The 25,382-nt window shown below is 48.9% G+C and overlaps 1 protein-coding gene across 1 annotated transcript; it reads left to right on the forward strand.

Annotated features, from left to right (window-relative positions):
- The first annotated feature begins 314 nt into the window (after nt 1-314).
- Nucleotides 315-22,043, forward strand: cct3 (chaperonin containing TCP1, subunit 3 (gamma)). The gene is made up of 14 exons (XM_068022752.1): nt 315-420; nt 526-587; nt 5,811-5,861; nt 6,185-6,247; nt 7,114-7,210; nt 8,206-8,323; nt 8,829-9,015; nt 14,451-14,600; nt 15,418-15,550; nt 16,486-16,567; nt 17,031-17,211; nt 17,862-18,107; nt 19,035-19,166; nt 21,670-22,043. The coding sequence occupies exons 1-14, from the start codon at nt 393-395 to the stop codon at nt 21,766-21,768; spliced, it is 1,629 nt and encodes a 542-aa protein (XP_067878853.1). The 5' UTR covers nt 315-392; the 3' UTR covers nt 21,769-22,043.
- Nucleotides 22,044-25,382: the final 3,339 nt, after the last annotated feature.

Here is a 25,382-nt window from a genome sequence, read left to right on the forward strand (position 1 = left end):
CTCCAAGAGCAGTCCTGATTACTAATCCGGTGATAAATCCATTACGCCACTGTTCATCCAATGAGTGACGACCTTGCTAATGAACTACAAATCCCAGAAGCCCTCGCAAGGAGAGGCTGCCGGGAAAAGGCCAATGGCCCCGCCCCTCCTGCTGCGCCCCAACGGTCCGCACGAGGCCGGCGCCGGCGCAACCCAGCGTGATGCAAGTCTGGGAGGGCGGGGCCCGTCCTCCCGGAGGCGAAGGTGATTGGAGGAACGTGTGGGGATGACGTCTCACGCAAGGGGAGAGCGGAGTCCCGATTGGAGGACGGCAGCCGTCAATCACGGTCGCAGTGCCAGCAGGTTAGTGTTTGGCGGTGGCGAGGGTGCAGAAGCTTCTAGCAAGAGAAAAGATGCTGGGGCGGCAAGTGTTGGTGCTGAGTGAGTGTGGAGTTTATCATCATCTCTTCGCCGGCTTGTTTTTTCCCTGTGAGGTTTTTTTTGTTGTTGAATTAATCCTTGTTTTTTTTAATGAATCCCTTCCAGGTCAGAATGTGAAGCGGGAGTCGGGCCGCAAAGTCCAGCAGGGCAACATCAACGCGGCCAAGGTGAGGCCGCCCGCACTACTCGAGTTCCGAGGCTGCATCGTGGGCCTAGGCCTGGAGGGAAGGCTGTCTGAGGGTGTTAGAGTGGGACTCGGTGCCAATTGGGGGAATAACGGGACTCGGTGCCAATTGGGGGGATAAAGGGACTCGGTGCCAATTGGGGGGATAACGGGACTCGGTGCCAATTGGGGGGATAAAGGAACTCGGTGCCAATTGGGGGGATAACGGGACTCGGTGCCAATTGGGGGGATAACGGGACTCGGTGCCAATTGGGGGGATAAAGGGACTCGGTGCCAATTGGGGGGATAACGGGACTCGGTGCCAATTGGGGGGATAACGGGACTCGGTGCCAATTGGGGGGATAACGGGACTCGGTGCCAATTGGGGGGATAAAGGGACTCGGTGCCAATTGGGGGGATAAAGGAACTCGGTGCCAATTGGGGGGATAACGGGACTCGGTGCCAATTGGGGGGATAACGGGACTCGGTGCCAATTGGGGGGATAACGGGACTCTGTGCCAATTGGGGGGATAAAGGGACTCGGTGCCAATTGGGGGGATAACGGGACTCTGTGCCAATTGGGGGGATAAAGGAACTCGGTGCCAATTGGGGGGATAACGGGACTCTGTGCCAATTGGGGGGATAAAGGGACTCGGTGCCAATTGGGGGGATAACGGGACTCGGTGCCAATTGGGGGGATAAAGGGACTCGGTGCCAATTGGGGGGATAACGGGACTCGGTGCCAATTGGGGGAATAAAGGAACTCGGTGCCAATTGGGGGGATAAAGGAACTCGGTGCCAATTGGGGGGATAAAGGGACTCGGTGCCAATTGGGGGGATAACGGGACTCGGTGCCAATTGGGGGAATAAAGGAACTCGGTGCCAATTGGGGGGATAAAGGAACTCGGTGCCAATTGGGGGGATAAAGGGACTCGGTGCCAATTGGGGGGATAACGGGACTCGGTGCCAATTGGGGGGATAAAGGAACTCGGTGCCAATTGGGGGGATAACGGGACTCGGTGCCAATTGGGGGGATAAAGGAACTCGGTGCCAATTGGGGAGATAAAGGAACTCGGTGCCAATTGGGGGGATAACGGGACTCGGTGCCAATTGGGGGGATAAAGGAACTCGGTGCCAATTGGGGGAATAAAGGGACTCGGTGCCAATTGGGGGGATAAAGGGACTCGGTGCCAATTGGGGGGATAACGGGACTCGGTGCCAATTGGGGGGATAACGGGACTCGGTGCCAATTGGGGGGATAAAGGGACTCGGTGCCAATTGGGGGGATAACGGGACTCGGTGCCAATTGGGGGAATAAAGGAACTCGGTGCCAATTGGGGGGATAAAGGAACTCGGTGCCAATTGGGGGGATAAAGGGACTCGGTGCCAATTGGGGGGATAACGGGACTCGGTGCCAATTGGGGGGATAAAGGAACTCGGTGCCAATTGGGGGGATAACGGGACTCGGTGCCAATTGGGGGGATAAAGGAACTCGGTGCCAATTGGGGAGATAAAGGAACTCGGTGCCAATTGGGGGGATAACGGGACTCGGTGCCAATTGGGGGGATAAAGGAACTCGGTGCCAATTGGGGGAATAAAGGGACTCGGTGCCAATTGGGGGGATAAAGGGACTCGGTGCCAATTGGGGAGATAAAGGAACTCGGTGCCAATTGGGGGGATAAAGGAACTCGGTGCCAATTGGGGGGATAACGGGACTCGGTGCCAATTGGGGGGATAAAGGGACTCGGTGCCAATTGGGGGAATAAAGGAACTCGGTGCCAATTGGGGGGATAAAGGAACTCGGTGCCAATTGGGGGGATAAAGGGACTCGGTGCCAATTGGGGGGATAACGGGACTCGGTGCCAATTGGGGGGATAAAGGGACTCGGTGCCAATTGGGGAGATAAAGGAACTCGGTGCCAATTGGGGGGATAAAGGAACTCGGTGCCAATTGGGGGGATAAAGGGACTCGGTGCCAATTGGGGGGATAAAGGGACTCGGTGCCAATTGGGGAGATAAAGGAACTCGGTGCCAATTGGGGGGATAAAGGAACTCGGTGCCAATTGGGGGGATAACGGGACTCGGTGCCAATTGGGGGGATAAAGGGACTCGGTGCCAATTGGGGAGATAAAGGAACTCGGTGCCAATTGGGGGGATAAAGGGACTCGGTGCCAATTGGGGGGATAAAGGAACTCGGTGCCAATTGGGGAGATAAAGGAACTCGGTGCCAATTGGGGGGATAAAGGAACTCGGTGCCAATTGGGGGGATAAAGGGACTCGGTGCCAATTGGGGGGATAAAGGGACTCGGTGCCAATTGGGGAGATAAAGGAACTCGGTGCCAATTGGGGGGATAAAGGAACTCGGTGCCAATTGGGGGGATAACGGGACTCGGTGCCAATTGGGGAGATAAAGGAACTCGGTGCCAATTGGGGGGATAAAGGAACTCGGTGCCAATTGGGGAGATAACGGGACTCGGTGCCAATTGGGGAGATAAAGGAACTCGGTGCCAATTGGGGAGATAACGGGACTCGGTGCCAATTGGGGAGATAAAGGAACTCGGTGCCAATTGGGGAGATAACGGGACTCGGTGCCAATTGGGGAGATAAAGGAACTCGGTGCCAATTGGGGGAATAAAGGAACTCGGTGCCAATTGGGGAGATAACGGGACTCGGTGCCAATTGGGGAGATAAAGGAACTCGGTGCCAATTGGGGGAATAAAGGAACTCGGTGCCAATTGGGGGAATAAAGGAACTCGGTGCCAATTGGGGGGATAATGGGACTCGGTGCCAATTGGGGGGATAAAGGGACTCGGTGCCAATTGGGGGGATAACGGGACTCGGTGCCAATTGGGGAGATAACGGGACTCGGTGCCAATTGGGGAGATAACGGGACTCGGTGCCAATTGGGGAGATAACGGGACTCGGTGCCAATTGGGGGGATAAAGGAACTCGGTGCCAATTGGGGGAATAAAGGAACTCGGTGCCAGTTGGGGGGATAATGGGACTCGGTGCCAATTGGGGAGATAACGGGACTCGGTGCCAATTGGGGAGATAAAGGAACTCGGTGCCAATTGGGGGGATAAAGGAACTCGGTGCCAATTGGGGGAATAAAGGAACTCGGTGCCAGTTGGGGGGATAATGGGACTCGGTGCCAATTGGGGAGATAACGGGACTCGGTGCCAATTGGGGAGATAAAGGAACTCGGTGCCAATTGGGGGGATAAAGGAACTCGGTGCCAATTGGGGAGATAAAGGAACTCGGTGCCAATTGGGGAGATAACGGGACTCGGTGCCAATTGGGGGGATAAAGGGACTCGGTGCCAGTTGGGGGGATAATGGGACTCGGTGCCAATTGGGGAGATAACGGGACTCGGTGCCAATTGGGGAGATAAAGGGACTCGGTGCCAGTTGGGGGGATAATGGGACTCGGTGCCAATTGGGGGGATAACGGGACTCGGTGCCAATTGGGGGGATAAAGGAACTCGGTGCCAATTGGGGGAATAAAGGGACTCGGTGCCAGTTGGGGGGATAATGGGACTCGGTGCCAATTGGGGGGATAAAGGGACTCGGTGCCAATTGGGGGGCTAAAGGGACTCGGTGCCAGTTGGGGGGCTAAAGGGACTCGGTGCCAATTGGGGGGCTAAAGGGACTCGGTGCCAATTGGGGGGATAAAGGAACTCGGTGCCAATTGGGGGGGGATAAAGGAACTCGGTGCCAGTTGGGGGGATAAAGGAACTCGGTGCCAATTGGGGGGATAAAGGAACTCGGTGCCAATTGGGGGGATAGCGGGACTCGGTGCCAATTGGAGGGCTAAAGGGACTCAGTGCCAATTGGGGAGATAACGGGACTCGGTGCCAATTGGGGAGATAACGGGACTCGGTGCCAATTGGGGGGATAACGGGACTCGGTGCCAATTGGAGGGCTAAAGGGACTCGGTGCCAATTGGGGAGATAACGGGACTCGGTGCCAATTGGGGGGATAAAGGGACTCGGTGCCAATTGGGGGGATAAAGGGACTCGGTGCCAATTGGAGGGCTAAAGGGACTCTGTGCCAATTGGGGAGATAACGGGACTCGGTGCCAATTGGGGGGATAAAGGGACTCGGTGCCAATTGGAGGGCTAAAGGGACTCGGTGCCAATTGGGGAGATAACGGGACTCGGTGCCAATTGGGGGGATAAAGGGACTCGGTGCCAATTGGGGGGATAAAGGGACTCGGTGCCAATTGGAGGGCTAAAGGGACTCTGTGCCAATTGGGGGGATAACGGGACTCTGTGCCAATTGGGGGGATAACGGGACTCGGTGCCAATTGGGGGGATAACGGGACTCTGTGCCAATTGGGGGGATAAAGGGACTCGGTGCCAATTGGAGGGCTAAAGGGACTCGGTGCCAATTGGGGAGATAACGGGACTCGGTGCCAATTGGGGGGATAAAGGGACTCGGTGCCAATTGGGGGGATAAAGGGACTCGGTGCCAATTGGAGGGCTAAAGGGACTCTGTGCCAATTGGGGGGATAACGGGACTCTGTGCCAATTGGGGGGATAACGGGACTCGGTGCCAATTGGGGGGATAACGGGACTCTGTGCCAATTGGGGGGATAACGGGACTCTGTGCCAATTGGAGGGCTAAAGGGACTCGGTGCCGTTTGGGAGGTGAATAACGGGACTCGGTGCCGTTTGGGAGGTGAATAACGGGAGTCGGTGCCGTTTGGGAGGTGAATAACGGGACTCGGTGTTTGTGGGATAACGGGACTCGGTGCCGTTTGGGAGGTGAATAACGGGACTCGGTGCCGTTTGGGAGGTGAATAACGGGACTCGGTGCCGTTTGGGAGGTGAATAACGGGACTCGGTGCCGTTTGGTAGGTGAATAACGGGACTCGGTGCCGTTTGGGAGCTGAATAACGGGACTCGGTGCCGTTTGGGAGGTGAATAACGGGACTCGGTGCCGTTTGGGAGATGAATAACGGGACTCGGTGCCGTTTGGGAGGTGAATAACGGGACTCGGTGCCGTTTTGGAAGAGCACATCAGCTTTCGACATGACAGGGCTGCTTTGTGTGTGATTCCCCTGTCTTTGACTAGCCTGCGTCAAGGTTGACGCGTCATTAATGGCCAATTGGCAAAAGCCAACTAGTGGAGCTGAAGGTATACCCCAATAAAGCAGCTGTAAAAATATTCTTCAGTAGCTTTCCAGATCTGTGCTTATCCGCATTCTTTTGTGGTTGTATCTTTCAGACAATCGCGGATGTTATTCGCACATGCCTGGGCCCAAGAGCGATGATGAAGGTACAGGAAGTATTGGACTGGATTTGTGGGGTGTGGTGCAGCAAAGTACTGAACTGTAGGGACTTGAGTTTAAAGAAAATTAAGTCGGAGAAAGAGTGAAAGTTAGGCAGTGCTTAATCATCTAAGACCAGTGGAATTAGGACAGTAATTGAAACGCCTATAGTTTATCTCTGTTCTCTTAAGTGTGTGCGATATTGTAGAAAGTAACTTGTACACTGGACTGCTAAGGTTACAAGTTCCTTCCTTTCGCCTGCCATCTGCAAACTGGTTCAATTGGGTGAGTGTATAAAATTGAAGCTAATGTGGTATCATTTACTCCCTAGATGTTGCTGGATCCCATGGGTGGCATCGTTATGACAAATGATGGCAATGCCATCCTGCGAGAGGTAGGTGGAATCTGTCTGTAATTTAACCCGTGTCAGCATTCGGTCCGGAGTTGGGTAGACTGCTGCTCACTAGACTCAAAAATACCAGACAAATTAATTTCCCTTGCTCTGTCTCCATCCCCCTCTCAAAATAGCATGGGGTAGGAATGTTCGGGGTAAGGCCACAGGCAGATCTTGAAGCCCGAGCAGCTATATTCCCCCTGTTTATAGTTCTCGTTTGCCGATTTCTCTCATTTGAGTTTATGACCGTGGAGATTTGGAAAGGACCGTTGTCTCATTGTTCGGTGCTAAATTGGAATGTCAAAATGTGTTCATATCATCAGCTTGCACTGCCTGCAAATTAATGGGAACATTGATTTTAAACTGTATATCTGGCTCTGAAGCTCTGTTACATCAACCTGTGCAGTCCATGAAGGTAATTCAAAATCATGAAGGGTTTTGATAGAGTAAATAAGGAGAAACTATTTTCACTGGCAGGAGGGCCGTTAACATAATTGTCAAAAAAAGGTCAGGGAGGAGATGAGAATTTTTTTTTACGCAGTGAGTTGTTGTGATCTGGAACGAGCTGCCTGAAAGGGAGGTGGAAGCAGATTCAATAGTAACTTTCAAAAGGGGAATTGGATAAATACTTGAAGGGGAAAAATGTGCAGGGATATGGGGAAAAGAGCGGGAGGGGGGAGTGGGCCTTACTGGATAGCTCTTTCAAAGAGCTGGCACAGGCACGATGGGCCGAATGGCCTCATGTACATTACTGCAACGATTTATTATTAATCCTGATTGAGCAGCAACATTGAACATCTTCATAGCCTCTCTGCTCTGTGTACTGATTCTGACCTCCCAGTCACATATTCTATTGAATCTCCCAGATCCAGGTGCAGCACCCAGCAGCAAAATCCATGGTTGAGATCAGCCGTACCCAGGACGAAGAAGTTGGAGATGGGACCACCTCTGTCATCATCCTTGGTACGTATGGTTGCAGTTAATGCTCAAGGGGTTTTTGACCGACTAGACCCGGTCCTTAAATTGCACTAAACTGGGGCTGTGCCTGCCTTTGAGATTACCTCAGTAAAAGCTCAGGGAGGGATAGCAGAGGTTCCACATAGGTGCTGGTGCATTCCTGACCTGTGCCAAAACCACCTGATTTGCACATGGAAAGAGCCAATAGCAGCCCCGGTAGATCAGGATAGTGAACTCCCAGGTCCAGGCTGTATTATGGGATCTCAGCCAGGACACTGCTTTGCTATCCCAGATCACGTAGGAGCAGGGGAAAGCCAACCAGTCGCTATCAGTTGACCCTTGACTAGGTGGTACAGGGTGGGTCAGCCTTACGTGCAATGCACCCCTGCCGTGAAATAGTCTACCCATACTCGCATATGTGGAAAATGGGTGAGATTGTGTTGAGCACAGCCAGCTGGCTGGGGGAACAATGATGTGCTTGGTGGCAGGATGTCAATTGTACCTCTACTGCGAGTTTCCTCCATGATTGGAACTACAGGGTGCTTGAGCCCTATATCATGGTACATGATATTTGAACATATTCCCTCCCTCAGTAAACTGATAACACTTAGCTGTACATCATTTTCAGAAATTCTTCCTTTATTTGCTTGGTTGCGTTCAGGCTGTTTCAGTTGCAGCGTATCTCAAAACTGCTAAACTTCACCCTGCAGTCGTCCTCTGATATCAAAAGGCAGTGGCATTCTGATGGTTGATGCTTGTGAAGACTTGGTGCTGAACTGATCAAAAGCAGAAAGGTGAGAGCAGGTCTGCAGGCCCATCGATACTCACCCTATCCATAGACTGCGCAACCCTTTGTTCCCTACTAGAACTGCACTAGAGAGAGAGAGAGAGTCAGTGTAAGCAGGCGATTACATCAACTTAAGCCCTGGGTATTTGCAATTAATTGAGAGGTAGGGGTGACTCTGTTTGGGTAAATCTTCAGACAACTTGGTTTTTTTTAGCTGGAGAGATGCTGTCAGTCGCCGAGCAGTACCTCGAGCAACAGATGCACCCGTCTGTCATCATTAGCGCTTACCACCAGGCACTCGATGACATAATTACCACCCTTAAGGAGATCAGGTATGGAGCCTTTGGTTATTTTTCTCTCACCTGCTGTTGAAGTAAGACCAAACTTGCATTTCTGTTGCGCCTTACGTGACCTCAGGGCGACACAAAGCGCTTTACTGCCAGTGAATTGCGTTTTGAAGTGCAGTCAGTGTTGTGAGGGAAGATGCAGCAACCAGTTAACACGCGAGTTCTCGCAAACAGCAGTGAGATAAGTGAGTGGATAATCTGTTATAGTGATGGTTGAGGCACAAATATTGGCCAGGACTTGGGGTAAACTCCCCCATTCTTGCGGATCTTTTATATCAAACCGAATATGTTGGATTGCCTCGTTCCAGTGCACTGTGTTAATTATGTTTTGGAACCTTAAATGTTTTGACATTTGCGGCCTTATGAAAAATGTTTCCTGCCTGGTGCTTGAGGATGTGAATAATCTTCTATTCTGTGATGTTCACCAACTGTCAGAAAATCCCATCACCCGCAACGCTTTGCTCTTTTCTCCCCCACCCCCTTTTTGCAGTACTCCTGTCGATATCAATGACCGTGAAATGATGCTGAAAATTATTAAAAGCGCCATCAACACGAAGGTGAACAACCTACAGATTGACCTAGCCTGTAATATCGCGCTCGACGCAGTGAAGACTGTGGAGCTTGAAGAAAACGGCCGCAAGGAGATTGACATTAAGAAGTACGCCAAGGTTGAGAAGGCAAGTGGTGTTGGGGGGTGGTGGGGTGCATAATCTCCAGCATGGCTGGGCGCTTGCTGTTTGGGATTTCTCAGTCTGGTACTCTGCACGTATCCTTGCCACCATCACCATCCACCTCCCACCTGCCTTGTAATCTCTCAGTATCCAAGGCAACTACCTGCTAAGCAGTTGTGGAGGATTGAGTGAGAGACTCTCCATTTCATTCTGTCCTGCCACCCATCCCTCCTGAAAGCAAACTCCTGCGAGGCTCCAGTTTCACCAACCCTTTGGTGTTCTTCATGTGTGTATCAGCTGTAGGAATGCCATTGGAAAGAGACCTGCCTGCTGAGTCCAGGTTGCTCATGCACTTTCTGATGTGAGATGAGGTACAGCAGTCGAGAGTAAATATCTTGGCTGAAATACTTGATCGTGCTTCCTCCTCCCTTTCCCTAGCCTGGGATGCTGAGGTCATTTCTAACACCCCATCGGCCGCGATGTCTGGGATCAGCTATCTCAGCATAGATCAAGATTAAATCTGGGTATGCTGAGCGGGAATTAGAACATTAGAACGTTACAGCGCAGTACAGGCCCATCGGCCCTCGATGTTGCGCCGACCATCTGACCTACACTATTCCATTTTCATCCATATGTCTATCCAATGACCACTTAAATGCCCTTAAAGTTGGCGAGTCTACTACTGTTGCAGGCAGGGCGTTCCACGCCCCTACTACTCTCTGCGTAAAGAAACTACCTCTGACATCTGTCCTATATCTTTCACCCCTCAACTTGAAGCTATGTCCCCTCGTGTTTGCCATCACCATCCGAGGGAAAAGACTCTCACTATCCACCCTATCTAACCCTCTGATTATCTTGTATGTCTCTATTAAGTCACCTCTCCTCCTTCTCTCTAACGAAAACAACCCCAAGTCCTTCAGCCTTTCCTCGTAAGACCTTCCTTCCATACCAGGCAACATCCTAGTAAATCTCCTCTGCACCCTTTCCAAAGCTTCCACATCCTTCCTATAATGCGGTGACCAGAACTGCACGCAATACTCAAGGTGCGGCCTCACCAGAGTTTTGTACAGCTGCATCATGACCTTGTGGCTCCGAAACTCGATCCCCCTACTAATAAAAGCTAACACACCATATGCCTTCTTAACAGCCCTATTAACCTGGGTAGCAACTTTCAGGGATTTATGTACCTGGACACCAAGATCTCTCTGCTCATCTACACTACCAAGAATCTTCCCATTAGCCCAGTACTCTGCATTGCTGTTACTCCTTCCAAAGTGAATCACCTCACACTTCTCCGCATTAAACTCCATTTGCCATCTCTCAGCCCAGCTCTGCAGCCTATCTATGTCCTTCTGTACCCTACAACACCCTTCGACACTATCCACAACTCCACCGACCTTTGTGTCATCCGCAAATTTACTAACCCACCCTTCTACACCCTCATCCAGGTCATTTATAAAAATGACAAACAGCAGTGGCCCCAAAACAGAACCTTGCGGTACACCACTAGTAACTAAACTCCAGGATGAACATTTGCCATCAACCACTACCCTCTGTCTTCTTTCAGCTAGCCAATTTCTGATCCAAAGCTCTAAATCACCTTCAACCCCATACTTCCGTATTTTCTGCAATAGCCTACCGTGGGGAACCTTATCAAACGCCTTACTGCAATCCATATACACCACATCCACGGCTTTACCCTCATCCACCTGTTTGGTCACCTTCTCGAAAAACTCAATAAGGTTTGTGAGGCACGACCTACCTTTCACAAAACCGTGCTGACTATCGCAAATGAACTTATTCTTTTCAAGATGATTATAAATCCTATCTCTTATAACCCTTTCCAACATTTTACCCACAACCGAAGTAAGGCTCACAGGTCTATAATTACCAGGGCTGTCTCTACTCCCCTTCTTGAACAAGGGGACAACATTTGCTATCCTCCAGTCCTCCGGCACAACTCCTGTCGACAATGACGACATAAAGATCAACAACAACGGCTCTGCAATCTCCTCCCTGGCTTCCCAGAGAATCCTAGGATAAATCCCATCTGGCCCAGGGGACTTATCTATTTTCACTCTTTCCAAAATTGATAACACCTCCTCCTTGTGAATCTCAATCCCATCTAGCCTAGTAGGCTGTATCTCAGTAATCTCCTCGGCAACATTTTCTTTCTCTACTGTAAATACTGACGAAAAATATTCATTTAACGCTTCCCCTATCTCCTCTGATTCCGCACACAACTTCCCACTACTATCCTTGATTGGCCCTGTTCTAACTCTTATCATTCGTTTATTCCTGATATACCTATAGAAAGCCTTAGGGTTTTCTTTGATCCTATCCGCCAATGACTTCTCGTGTCCTCTCCTTGCTCTTCTTAGCCCTCCCTTTAGATCCTTCCTGGCTAGCTTGTAACTCTCAAGCGCCCTAACTGAGCCTTCACGTCTCATCCTAACATAAGCCGCCCTCTTCCTCTTGACAAGCGCTTCAACTTCTTGAGTAAACCACGGCTCCCTCGCTCGACAACTTCCTCCCTGCCTGACAGGTACATACTTATCAAGGACACGCATTAGCTGCTCCTTGAATAAGCTCCACATTTCGTTTGTGCCCATCCCCTGCAGTTTCCTTCCCCATCCTACACATCCTAAATCTTGCCTAATCGCGTCATAATTTCCTTTCCCCCAGCTATAATTCTTGCCCTGCGGTATATACCTGTCCCTGCCCATCGCTAAGGTAAACCTAACCGAATTGTGATCACTATCGCCAAAGTGCTCACCTACATCTAAATCTAACACCTGGCCGGGTTCATTACCCAGTACCAAATCCAATGTGGCATCGCCCCTGGTTGGCCTGTCCACATACTGTGTCAGAAAACCCTCCTGCACACACTGGACAAAAACAGACCCATCTAAAGTACTCGAACTATAGTATTTCCAGTCAATATTTGGAAAGTTAAAGTCCCCCATAACCACTACCCTGTTACACTCGCTCCTGTCGAGAATCATCTTTGCTATCCTTTTCTCTACATCTCTGGAACTATTCGGAGGTCTATAGAAAACTCCCAACAGGGTGACCTCTCCTCTCCTGTTTCTAACCTCGGCCCATACTACCTCAGTAGACGAGTCCTCAAACGTCCTTTCTGCCGCTGTAATACTTTCCTTGATTAACAATGCCACACCCCCCCCTCTTTTACCCTCTTCTCTGTTCTTACTGAAACATCTAAATCCCGGAACCTGCAACATCCATTCCTGCCCCTGCTCTACGCATGTCTCTGAAATGGCCACAACATCAGGATCCCAGGTACCAACCCATGCTGCAAGCTCACCCACCTTATTCCGGATGCTCCTGGCGTTGAAGTAGACACACTTTAAACCAAGTTCTTGCTTGCCAGTGCCCTCTTGCATCCCTGTAACCTTATCCCCTACCTCACTACTCTCAACAGCCTGTACACTGGAACTACAATTTAGGTTCCCATTCCCCTGCTGATTTAGTTTAAACCCCCCCGAAGAGCACTAACAAATCTCCCCCCAAGGATATTGGTACCCCTCTGGTTCAGGTGAAGACCATCCTGTTTGTAGAGGTCCCACCTACCCCAGAAAGAGCCCCAATTATCCAGGAAACCAAAACCCTCCCTCCTACACCATCCCTGCAGCCACGTGTTCAACTCCTCTCTCTCCCTGTTCCTCTCTTCGCTAGCACGTGGCACGGGCAACAACCCAGAGATAACAACTCTGGTCGTTCTCGCTCTAAGCTTCCACCCTAGCTCCCTGAATTTCTGCCTTAAATCCCCATCTCTCTTCCTACCTATGTCGTTGGTGCCTATGTGGACCACGACTTGGGGGTGCTCCCCCTCCCCCTTAAGGATCCCAAAAACACGATCAGAGACATCACGTACCCTGGCACCTGGGAGGCAACACACCAACCGTGAGTCTCTCTCGTTCCCACAGAACCTCCTATCTGTTCCCCTAACTATGGAGTCCCCAATGACTAATGCTCTGCTCCTCTTCCCTTTTCCCTTCTGAGCAACAGGGACAGACTCTGTGCCAGAGACCTGCACCCCATTGCTTACCCCTGGTAAGTCGTTCCCCCCCCCAACAGTATCCAAAACGGTATACCTGTTGTTGAGGGAAACGGCCACAGGGGATCCCTGCACTGCCTGCTGGTTCCCTTTCCTTCCCCTGACGGTAACCCATCTACCTACTTCTTTTACCTGAGGTGTGACTGCCTCCCTATAACTCCTGTCAATAATCCCCTCCGCCTCCCGAATGATCCGAAGTTCATCCAGCTCCAGTTCCCTAACGCGGTCTGCGAGGAGCTGGCGTTGGGTGCACTTCCCGCAGATGCAGTCAGCAGGGACAGTCTTGGCGACCCCTACCTCCCACATTCTGCAGGAGGAACATACAACTGCCTTTACCTCCATTCCCACTATTCTAGATTCCCAACAAATCTACTGAAAAACCAAACCAAAAAAAAAAGTCAAAACTTGTTCGCTTAGCAATCCGACGGACTGAACTTTTTAAATAAAAAGCTTACCTTATCAACACACCAGAGTCCTTTTTTTTTGGTTAGAGGAGGAGGGTGGGTGGGAGACACTACACGTGTAGTGTCTCTGGTACTGCCACTGCCCAAATAAATAGTTTTCCCTTACCCAGCAGTCCCCTAGTCCTCCAGAACAAAAGGGGATTAACTTGTAACTTACTGAAATTGACCGCTCAGCTGTAAGTCCGCTCCGCACCTCGTTCTGTCAAAGCTGCTCCTCGCAAAAAAAAAAAGCCACTTATCCACTGGCTCTCCAGCTAGCAGTCTACAGATGTTGCTGTGGTGATTTGGAGGGAGCCATTCCTTCGTGATTCCGCCCCAAGGGAAAGTGGGGTTGGTGGTGGCACAAACTGGGTGCATTCTGATTAACCCTCCCTGACCTTTGCTGCGGGTTACTGTTCCACAAGTCATTCGTCACGTGAGTTTCGAGAATGGGTTTCTATAGTGTATTTAACCATGGGTTCTGTTACAGCAAAGCTTGGGTCTATCCTCATCTGGGATCCAATCGTCCTGTCCAGTTGGTGACACTGATTAATGGGGTTCCCGTCTGGGTTTTCCTCTTGCCAGAGGTACTAAGATTGGTTTTGACACCTACACCATCACTTGGATTGAGATTAACTAACTGCACAGATCATAAATGGAACTTGAATCTTTCTGATCTTTATGGCTCAGTTCCTTGCTGTGTAATGGGATGGGGGGGGTGTTAATGAAAATATAGATCTCATTGCATTGTAATGCTTCAAATGAAGCAACACTTTGCTCTCTTACTGGTCTTGGGGGAAACTGCTAACTGGTCGTGTTAACCTCTCTGAAAATTCATGTGTTTACTGCACGGATCAGGATTCCAGAGTGGAAGTAGTTTGTTCACAGAGGCGATGTAACCAGCTTTTCTTTGTTGACAGATTCCCGGTGGTTTCATTCACGACTCCAGTGTGCTGCGCGGAGTGATGTTGAACAAGGATGTCACCCACCCGCGGATGCGCAGGCATATCAAGAACCCCCGCATCATGCTGCTGGACTGCTCGTTGGAATACAAGAAAGGAGAGAGCCAGGTACAAGGTTTACATTTTCACCTGCTGCAGTTCAGTGATTTCCCTCTTCCTGAGTGCTCGCTAGGGGGAAATACATTTCAGAGTGAGTATTAACACCACAGTGTCAGTCAATAAGGTGAAGTCAGGGCAGGAAATACAGCAAACAGAGTCCATGTTACAGCAAGCTGAACGCATGAGAAACTAGAGTCTCGCCATTAAAAGCAGGATTATTTCTCCAGCGAAATGCAGTGAGCGGAGGTCGTTACAGAATACAAATTTTGAGCGTAACATCAATCTCAGTCATTTACTGTCGGGGGAATTACTTAGCCATCGCCAGTTTGTTCTGGTGATCCGTGTTTCCTGTCCCTCCACCCACTCCATCTCTTTGGAAGATTCTGTCCGATGCTGAGGCAGATGTCCCTCGGGTACCTTCTGCAAGTGGCATTTTGTCATCTGTGAACTCAGACAATGGGTGTTATTGGCCGGTTATTCACTCGGGGCATCGCCAGTGAGCCTGATTCTGACCTGGGAGTGGGGTCACGAAATAGTAATCGGCGGCCCTGTCTGATAGTTTCTATCCCTTACCACTGCAGTCAGATAAGATGGAGATAGGTGGTTGTTTGATAGCATTTTCTAATATGTATAGCTCAGTGTGTTAACTCACTGAACTATTGGAGAACTGTGTTGGTGAACGAATCAACTTCGGCGATAACCTGTTATAAAGCGAGTATCTCCCAGTGACGTGGTGTGTCTGGTATTTTTAATCATAAAACATCAGTTTGGGATAATTAATCATCATTTTTGCCTGCCCTCTTAATAATCAGCCTGTGTGTTCCAGACTGATATTGAGATCACTCGTGAGGAGGACTTCACCCGCATCCTGCAGATGGAGGAAGATTATATTCAGCAGATCTGTGAGGATATTATCCGCCTCAAGCCAGACCTCCTTTTCACTGAGAAGGGTATCTCAGGTACTGTGCACACTGCTGAAAGGGGATCTATTGGATTCAAATAGATTGCTAAATTGAGGCCCTCTGCAGAATATCAGTCCCAGAGTCTTCCTTGAACCATTTTAATGGACTGGCTTGACCTAAAGTCTCACATGAAGCAAGATGCAATGTAATAGCGAATGCCTTGAAATGTGGCGTGGAGCCCTCGTGTAAGAATCAAACCCAAACTTTCTGTCCCAGCGCTACCAACTGAGCCAAGCTCCTGTGACGGGTTCCTCAGTGTGTCTTCAAATTGCTTCACGGAGGCATTGAGTATTAAAGCCCAGAACCATTTCCACCCTTCCTGGCTTGCTTTGTGTCTGTCTTGTGTGCTTCTCTTGGCTCTGGTGTCATTAGCCCCAGTTTCAGAATGGGTGGATAGCAATATCATAGCTGTCTCGTCGCAGTAAGTCCAGAGGGTTTTGGTGGTGTTGGGCTGGATGCTTCATGGCAGGGGCAGCCAGTAAGATCATTTCCTTTTTAGCACAGCTACATTTTGATCTGTAACTCTCAATTGCTGCTCTCTTTCAGATGAAAATGCTTCCAGTTAGTCCAGCTTGTATTTACAAATCCTGGCGTGCCGTCAGTGTCCTGAGTTTTGCACTCCCAAATGTACTGGCATCAACCAATCTTGTTCAGATGGCGGAAGACACCTGCTTCACCATGTTCTTGATCTGCCATCACAATGAGAGCCAGTGCCTCCATGCTTATGCTGAAGTCATGAACACAATATGAGCCTGATAAGCTATGGGCTCTGTATTGAAATTATTAATCATTAATAATTATTAATCAAAGTCTTTCAAAGCCAAAATGCTGATTCTGGGCTCTGGGCAGGTTGGCTGGCATGTATTTGGAGAATAGAATTATTTCAGGGCATGCCAGTGTAACTTAATATGTGTCCTCCTCTTCCCCCTCAGACCTGGCCCTTCATTACCTCATGAAGGCAAATATTTCTGCTATCCGTCGCATCAGAAAGAGTGACAGCAACCGAATTGCCAGGTACGGGGTGACCTTCCTTCAATTGTTAAAAGTGGGTGGGAGGCTCTTGATAGATAGAGCTTTGCAATGAATCATGTGTGGAATGGTGTTCCTGGAATTTACCAGTCCTGTTTGGCATACACGTTTGAAATGTGAAAGTTTTAATGATTTTCACTTGGTTTTATGACCTTGCCAGCATTTCTGCTCCACACAAGCACCTCCCACCCTACTTCATCTCACCCTATCAGCATAACCTTCTATTCCTTTCTGCCTCCTATAGCTTCACCTTAAATGCATCTGTTGTTTACCTCAACCACTTCCTGTGGTAGCAAGTTCCACATTCTCACCACACTCTGGGTAAAGACGTTCCTCCTGAATTCCCATTGGATCTATCAGTGACTATCTTGTAATGATAGCCCCTAGTTCTGGGGTCTCCCACAAGTGGAAACATCTCTATGTCTACAAGTGCTGTTTGTTTTTGCAGGGCATGTGGTGCTCGCATTGCTAGCCGGACAGACGAGCTGCGTGAGGACGATATTGGCACTGGTGCTGGGCTGTTTGAGATCAAGAAGATTGGCGATGAATATTTTGCTTTCATCACTGAATGCAAAGATCCCAAAGCTTGCACCATTCTCCTGCGTGGAGCGAGCAAAGAGATACTGGCGGTAAGCAGGGCAGTGGATCAACGCTCTTTCCAGGTGTATGCTGGATTTGCGCGCTATCTGAGAGGTGTTTAAAATTCTAACAGGTAAGATAGAAACAGGCTGTTTCCAGTGAGGGGTATAGATACAAGATTAACGTTTGAAGATTTAGGACAGAGGGGAAAAGAATCTTTTTGCACAGAGTTGCAAGGTTGTGGACTAGAACTGGAGTTAGTGATTGAAGCAATAATAGATGAATAGGTAGTTGAAGGGAAACAGGTTGGGCACGAGGGATTAGGGCTACTGCTTGTGTGGATGATAAACACACAACACTGACTGTGCCCAAAGTCCTGTTTCCACGTAATATTTGTTGAGCTGTCAGAGTTTGGGACTGTCTGGTCCAGGATAAACACTCCAATTCCTGAGGAGAACTTAAAAGACTCCAGCCGTCCAAGGACTGATCTTCCTGCCAGTCACAGAAACAAGGCCATCACTACTGGGATGGAGGACTTAGGATGATGAGCTGGGAGGAACCAGATGATCTCACAGGGCTGAATGAGGTGTCGAGGCCGTGGAAGGATTTGGAAATAAGGCTGAGAATGTAAAACTCCAGAAGTCAATGTACTACTTATTATAGTTCTGTGTGTGGTTTCAGTGTTTGGTTTGTGTTTCAGGAGGTGGAGCGTAACTTGCAGGATGCCATGCAGGTGACTCGTAACATACTGCTGGAGCCACACTTGGTGCCTGGTGGCGGAGCAGTGGAAATGGCCATAGCGCACGCCCTGACTGAAAAATCCAAGACCATGACTGGAGTGGAGCAGTGGCCATACCGTGCAGTGGCAAATGCCCTCGAGGTCATCCCCAGGACACTAATCCAGAACTGTGGAGCAAGCACCATCCGTTTGCTCACCTCCCTTCGGGTAAGGTGTTTCCTTCGACACAGGCGACTGGAATAGTGTCCCGGCCCATCCGTGATAATATACTTTCCTGACAGCCTAGTGGGTGCTGGTGTAGTACCAGCCAGGCAGGTCCAGAAGTTCCAGGTTCAGTTACTAGTCTCTGCTGCATGCTGCTCATAGGCGGTGTTTCGATGGGCCTTGGGACCCCTGGGCATGGAGGCTAAATCAGTGAGGGTTCCCGCTCATGATTACTTCTAGGGTCGAAATCCATCCCTTTCCCTGGCCACTGTCCTATGTTAAACTAGACTGTTCACAGATTCGCCGTCTTGTTTGACCCTCAAGCTGAGCTTCTGACCCACTCATAAAAGACAGCCTACTTCCATCTCTGTAACATGGCCCATCTCCACCTCTGCACTCAGCCCATCTGCTGCTGAAACCCTCATCTGTGTGTTTATTACCTCTTGACCTGCAGGATTAATATGGAGCTGAAGGGGAAGCTGTGGTAACAGGTCCCATTAGTGCACCAGTGACTGTACTGTAGAGCCGACAAGCTCAGGTACCACATTGGAGTTTGTCTCTGGGGCATTAACTCAGTTCCAGTTTTGCATCACCAGAGATGCCCGCCTGGTGCCAGTTCTGCTCCAGAAATGCTTACTTCAATGAAGTATGCATGCTGGAAAGTAATGGTTTTTCGTTCTGCCCTGTTTTTCAAAACCTTTCACAATTCTAAACAGTTAACATTAGTGGCTAAACATACTTCTACAGGATTGGACGTAGAGTTTCTGCACCAATGCAGGTATTTCCCATCTTCCCTTCCCTGCCTTTTCCTGGTCTCCATACTATATGGGAAGCCCCTTCCAATTTGACTATGTCTAGAATGACTCTCTCTTGCTCTGAGGCTGTTGTACCTGCGTGATCTAAACAGCAACCTGCATGTCCTCTCCACAGGCAAAACACACACAGGAGGGCTGCCAGACCTGGGGAGTCAATGGAGAGACTGGAGCATTGGCAGACATGAAGGAACTCGGGATCTGGGAGCCTCTGACTGTCAAATCACAGACTTTCAAAACATCAGTCGAGGTGAGTCTCACCAGAGAGCCTAGCACAACTGAGCGGGCGAGGGTAACAGTTACGATTTCTGGAATGAAAAGGTGCAGGTTTGTAGTGGCCCTTCCCACAACTATTCAATTACAATGTAAGTAATTCATTGACCGATCTTCATCACTCCACCATTGGCGGCCGTACCTCCAGCTGCCTGGGCTCTAAGTTCTGGAATTCCTTCCCTAGACCTCTCCGCCTCTCTCTCCTTTTAAGATGCTCCTTAAAACTGACCTCTGACTAAGCTTTTGGTCACCTGTCCTCAATATCTGCTTTTGTGGCTGTGTCAGATTGAGTCTGATAAAGCTCCTGTGAAGCGCTTGGGAACATTTGGACATTTTACTATATTAAAGGAGCTATATAAATTCAAGTTGATGAGACACCGATATTTTGCCACGAGCTGTTTACCAGAATGGATATGTCTGCAACAGTTATTTTGGTATTTTCTTTATTTTGAAAGCAAAGGTTGGAAATTTTTTTTGCTAGCTGTAAATGTGGATATAATTGTTCACTGCAGCAAGAATGTGTGTTGCAAACAGTACTTGTTCGTAACATTGTTGGTGGGTGAGGGGGGGGGGTCTCAAGATTTTGGCTCCAGGGATGTCCCAACTAGCACCCATGAAACCCAGATAACTCCATCTCATTTACTTCACTCTGGTTTGTCCAGTTTAAATTTCACAGGCCCAGTGGTGTGCAAAGGGCTTATTTTAGCCCTCATCTTATTGGCGGGTAAATTGGAGCACTAAGACCTGTTAGTATCGGCAATTTGAAATATGATTAATAGGATCATGGATTTAAATAGTGTATGCAACAACTTGCATTTATATAGCACCTTTTATTGTCGTAAAATGTCCCAAGGCACTTCACAGGAGCGTTATCAGACAAAAACTGACACTGAGCCACGTAAGATATTAGGGACAGGTGACCAAAAGCTTGGTCAGAGGTCAGTTTTAAGGAGCATCTTAAAGACGGAGAGGTTTCAGGAGGGAATTCCAGAGCTTAGGACCCAAGCAGCTGAAGGCATAGCTGCCAATGATGGGGCGATGGAAATCGGGAGATACTCGAGGCCAGAATTGGAGGAGCACAGAGATCTTGGAGAGTTGGCGGGCTGGAAGAGGGTTAGAGAGATGAGGGGGGGGGGGGGGGGGTGGGGGTGCAAGGTGGGGCAGTGAAGGGAATTTAAAACTAGGGTGGTAATTTTAAAGTTGACTTGATGCTGGACCGGGAGTCAATGTTAGTCAATGAGAACAGGGGGACAATGAGTGAATGGGACTTGTTACAAGTTAGGAAATGGGCAGCAGAGTTTTGGTTGCCCTCCAGTTTAAAGCGGGTAGAACATGGGAGGCCAACCATGAGTGTGTTAAATAGTCGAGTCTAGAGGTCACAAAGGCATGGAAGCCATGCTGTGTCCTAAGTGGCTCTCAAAGACAAACAGGGCGGCGCAGTGGTTAGCACCGCAGCCTCACAGCTCCAGCGACCCGGGTTCAATTCTGGGTACTGCCTGTGTGGAGTTTGCAAGTTCTCCCTGTGTCTGCGTGGGTTTTCTCCGGGTGCTCCGGCTTCCTCCCACAATCCAAAAGACTTGCAGGTTGGTAGGTAAATTGGCCATTATAAATTGTCCCTAGTATAGGTAGGTGGTAGGGAAATATAGGGACAGGTGGGGATGTGGTAGGAATATGGGATTAGTGTAGGAGTAGTATAAATGGGTGGTTGATGGTCGGCACAGACTCGGTGGGCCGAAGGGCCTGTTTCAGTGCTGTATCTCTAAACTAAACTAAATTCATCCACTCGGCTGGAAGACCTGATCCTTCTGCTGAGGATCTTACTTACCTCATGCATGCCATTCAATCAAAGGCTTTTAACTGAGGATAGATTAATGTGTGGTAGAATGTTGAGAGATCAGGTGGAAAACAACAGAGACGTAACTGGACCACAGCCAACAATATCTGGGAGTTCAGGGAATGCTTCCACATGTATGCCATGTTTCATTTCGAGCAGAATGTATACCTCGTCTCAGACATTGCCTTGTGCCTGTTCAAATCTGACCCAGTGCAGCTGCTGTGTGATTGCAGCCTTGGGAAAGCCAGCCTCCCCTTCTGTGGCAATGTGTAACCGAGGAGTAGGAAGATGCCAAATTCAGCCCTCCAAACTGTGCCACATAATCTAACCTCAGTCACAGCAGCATTAGAGTTGCAACAATTGGTTTGTGACCTGGGCTTTGTCAGGGACAGGATTCATGCCACCTGCTCACTAAACAGTAAATCCACTGGGCAGTCTGATTGCCAGATGAGGACAGGATCTGGCTGGGATGTCCTGTTCTTGAACAGGCTGGCAGCACTTGCTATTCAGCCTCACGGGGTTGGGGGTTGATTGCTTCCTGTGGGATTGTATCCCACCACTATTCAGGAGTCTTGAAGGCCCCTTGCCCAGTGTGTAAGTGCAGCCTGTTGTGTGCGGATCATTCTCACGTGCATTGTTTCCTCAGACCGCCATCTTGCTCCTGCGCATTGACGACATAGTGTCCGGTCACAAAAGCAAGAAGGACGACAGTCACGGAGGTGATGGGGATGCGTCATACAATTAAAACGTGGGATGGAATAGAATGCAGCACAGCACCAGGAAGGACCAGGATACACAACCGCCCTCAATGCTGTTAGCACTCGGGTCAGGGCCCCCCACAATGTCAATATTTATTAAAGGAGGGAAATGTTCGACTCAATTGGTGAGGGGAGCAAATACAATTACGGATGTTTGGATGTTTCCGTGGCTGTTTTGGATGTTTCCATGGCTGACTGAGCACCGAGTAACTTTCATTTAGTTTTGAGTGTCAGCATTCAATAAAGATTACTCCGATTAGAACATTGCTTGTTTCTCTTTCTTTAACGCTCTCGTGCACTCGCTGTCTGTCTGGCACTCTCTTGAAGGATTTCTGGGATGGCGATATCAGTTGAGGGCAGGCTTGGTTGGTAAGCAGCAAACAGCTGCCAACTTGAAGAGTGGGAATTTGTCACCTCTCTTGCATGGCAGGCCAATACGTACTTAACATTGTGTGAAAATGTGTCAGTTGGCGAAGGGGGAAGAGGAGGAGAGTTGGAACAACTAGTGCAAGTCACCAACTTAAATGCAGTGAAGAGATGGCCGACTCCCTCTAATTTTACACGGTAGAACAAGAGCCCCATCACAGGATGCTAAGTACAATAATTTACTGTTATGGCAAAGCAGGTAATGGTGTATGAGTAACAACGAGCACAATACTTAATCTATTTTGAGAGAGCTGCAGACTGTCATCAGAGTACTAAAGCAGGTCATTCAGGCTGTCTCAATCTCCTCGAGCCACCTTGTCTAATCCCACTCTCCTGGTTACTACCCATACCACTTAAATGTGTATTGTTTACCCCTCTCTATGGGGCCGTGTAGTTCCCATTTGCAAGTATGGGTTTTGCTTCAACGAGGGTTTGTAGCTGAGAATTCCATGTTGTAACTCCTGCTGTGCAATGTTCTTTCGCTAACTGCTGAAGGCATGGGTGTCGATGGAGTGAAGGGTGTGTTCTGTTATCTCGTACCTAAAACCTCGCATCTGGAATCATCAAAGCTCCACGTAAAACCTCCCTGATCCCTTAACTGAACGAGCCCCCAAATATGTATTTCTATGAACATGTTGGCTGAACTCAACCCACTGCCGTGGTTTGCTTTGATTGAAAAGAACCTGGAAATTTCTGAAATTCGTCAAAAGTCTGAACCAGAAAGGCAGGTTAACTTTTTGAATAGAGTAATGGATCCCATGCAAAACACAATGGGTTAATAAAGGACCATTATATATATATATATTTTAAAAAGTACTGGGGCCAAATGTCTTGAGGGATAGAACTAAATAAAGTTATTTTAAACTTGTGTAGAGCCTTGGTTAGCCTGCATTTGGAGTACTGTACAAAGTTCTAGTATTAACAATTATAAAGGGGATATGGAGGCAGAGGAGAAGGTGTAGAAAAGATTTACAAGGATGAACTGTTGGCTCTCTAGAAAAGAGAAGGCTGAGGGGTGACCTGATAGAGGTCTTGAAGATTGCGAAAAGGTTTGGCAGGATCAAGATGTTTTCACATGCAGACGAGAGCAGAACAAGGGGCCATAAATATAAGATGATCACTAATAAATCCAATAAGGCATACAGGGGAAACTTCTTTACCCAGACAGTGGTGAGAACGTGGGAGTTGCTACCACAGGGACTGGTTGATGCAAATAGCAGCAATGCATTTAAGGGGAAGTTATATAAACGCGAGGGAGAAAGGAATAGAATGATATGCTGATGGGTTGAGATGCAGTAGGGTGGGAAGAGGCTTGTGTGGTGCATAAATACTAGCATAGACCAGAGGGGACTGAAGGGCCTATTTCTGTGCTGTACATTCAATGTAATAAGCCCAGAGACAGCACTGCAGTCCAGAATCTTTTCTCTTTACAGTTTGTGGCCATTCTTCCCCTGTGACTCTTGAAAAGATGTGCCTGAGGGCTATTTGACTGTAGAGGGCATCACAGCTGAACCTGCTACCCCCTTCACCAGACACAATAGCAGCTGTCTGTCAGTGATCTGGGCCTTCCTTATTCAGGGAAAAAGTGACTAATTGTAGACCCTCCGATCACTGAGATTGGCTAACCCAGGTCATGGTGATAATAATGGTGATCTGAGTGTGTGTTTACTACCAGTGAGCCATATGGGAAGTGCAATTCAAGCATTTTATCTAAATATGTAACATATAAAATATCTTACAGCTGCATTCACTTACGGTCAACCTTTCCTAATGTAAATCCCTCTGTCCGTATTCACAATGAGAAGTGCATGCTAGTGTGGGTGAGCAGTTTAAAGCACTGGATTACGACTCTAGTCTTTGCTGTCGCTGCCAGAATTTGAGCTGGGGTTTCTCTTTCAGTCAAAGCCTTCAAAACAGAACTGGGTAATTATCTGAAGAGAAAAAATTTGCAGGGCTATGGGGAAAAAGTTGGGGGAGTGGGACTAAGCGAGATGCTTTTGCAGAGAGCTAGCATAGACACGATGGGGCCACAGCAAGGGCGGCGCAGTGGCCTCACAGCTCCAGCGACCCGGGTTCAATTCTGGGTACTGCCTGTGTGGAGTTTGCGAGTTCTCCCTGTGTCTGCGTGGGTTTCATCCCACATGCCAAAAGACTTGCAGGTTGGTAGGTAAATTGGCCATTATAAATTGCCCCTAGTATAGGTAGGTGATAGGGAAATATAGGGACAGGTGGGGATGTGGTAGGAATATGGGATTAGTGTAGGATTAGTATAAATGGGTGGTTGATGGTCGGCACAGACTCGGTGGGCCGAAAGGCCTGTTTCAATGCTGTATCTCTAAACTAAACAAACTAAACTAAATGGCCTCCTGTGCTGTAATCATTGTATGCCAAGGCCCTGGAAGAGGGTACAGATTAAATTTATCAGGGATTGAGGGGCTCTAGTGATATGGAGAGATTGGAAGAGCTGGGATAGGCCTCTTCACAGCAAGGAATGCACTACCTGAATGGGCAGTGTAATCAGATTCCGTAGTTAAAGAGGATTAATTTGTAGGTTAATGGGGTAAAAGCTGGGGTGTGGGACTAAATTGGACAGCTCTCTCACAGGTGCGACGGGCCGAATAGCCTTCTCCTATGCTGTAAGATTCTATTCTAAGGATCTGCAAACGAATCACCCTTTTGAAATATCAACGTAAAAACTGAAATTGGGATTGAATTAAATTGCCCCCTCCAATCCTTGCTTCGTTTGGTGCAAAGCCGCAGGAGACTGACTAACTAAAAGGGATTGCATCAAAAACAAACCAACAGATCATAAAACATGGGAGCAGGAGGAGGCCATTCAGCCCCTCGAGACTGCTGCACCATTCAATGAAGGTCATGGCCTCAACTCCAATCCCCATACCCCTCCATTCCCTTAGAGCCCAGAAATCTATCGATCTCAGCCTTGAGTGGTAGAGAATTCCAAAACCTCTGAGTGAAGAAATTCCTCCTCATCTCAGTCTGAAGTGCCCGTATTCTGAGACTGGGACCCTGGGTTGTAGACTCTCCAGCCGGTGGGGAACAGCCTCTCAGCATCTTCGCCTGTCAAGCCCTTTCAGAATACTAATAGGTAGCAATGAGTTTCCTTTAAGAGGGCCTGCGCCTTTAAGAGCGTGGCTGGAGTCAGCTGTTCGGGTCA

Source organism: Heterodontus francisci, chromosome 46, assembly GCF_036365525.1.
Source record: "Heterodontus francisci isolate sHetFra1 chromosome 46, sHetFra1.hap1, whole genome shotgun sequence".
Classification (NCBI taxonomy): Eukaryota; Metazoa; Chordata; class Chondrichthyes; order Heterodontiformes; family Heterodontidae; genus Heterodontus; species Heterodontus francisci.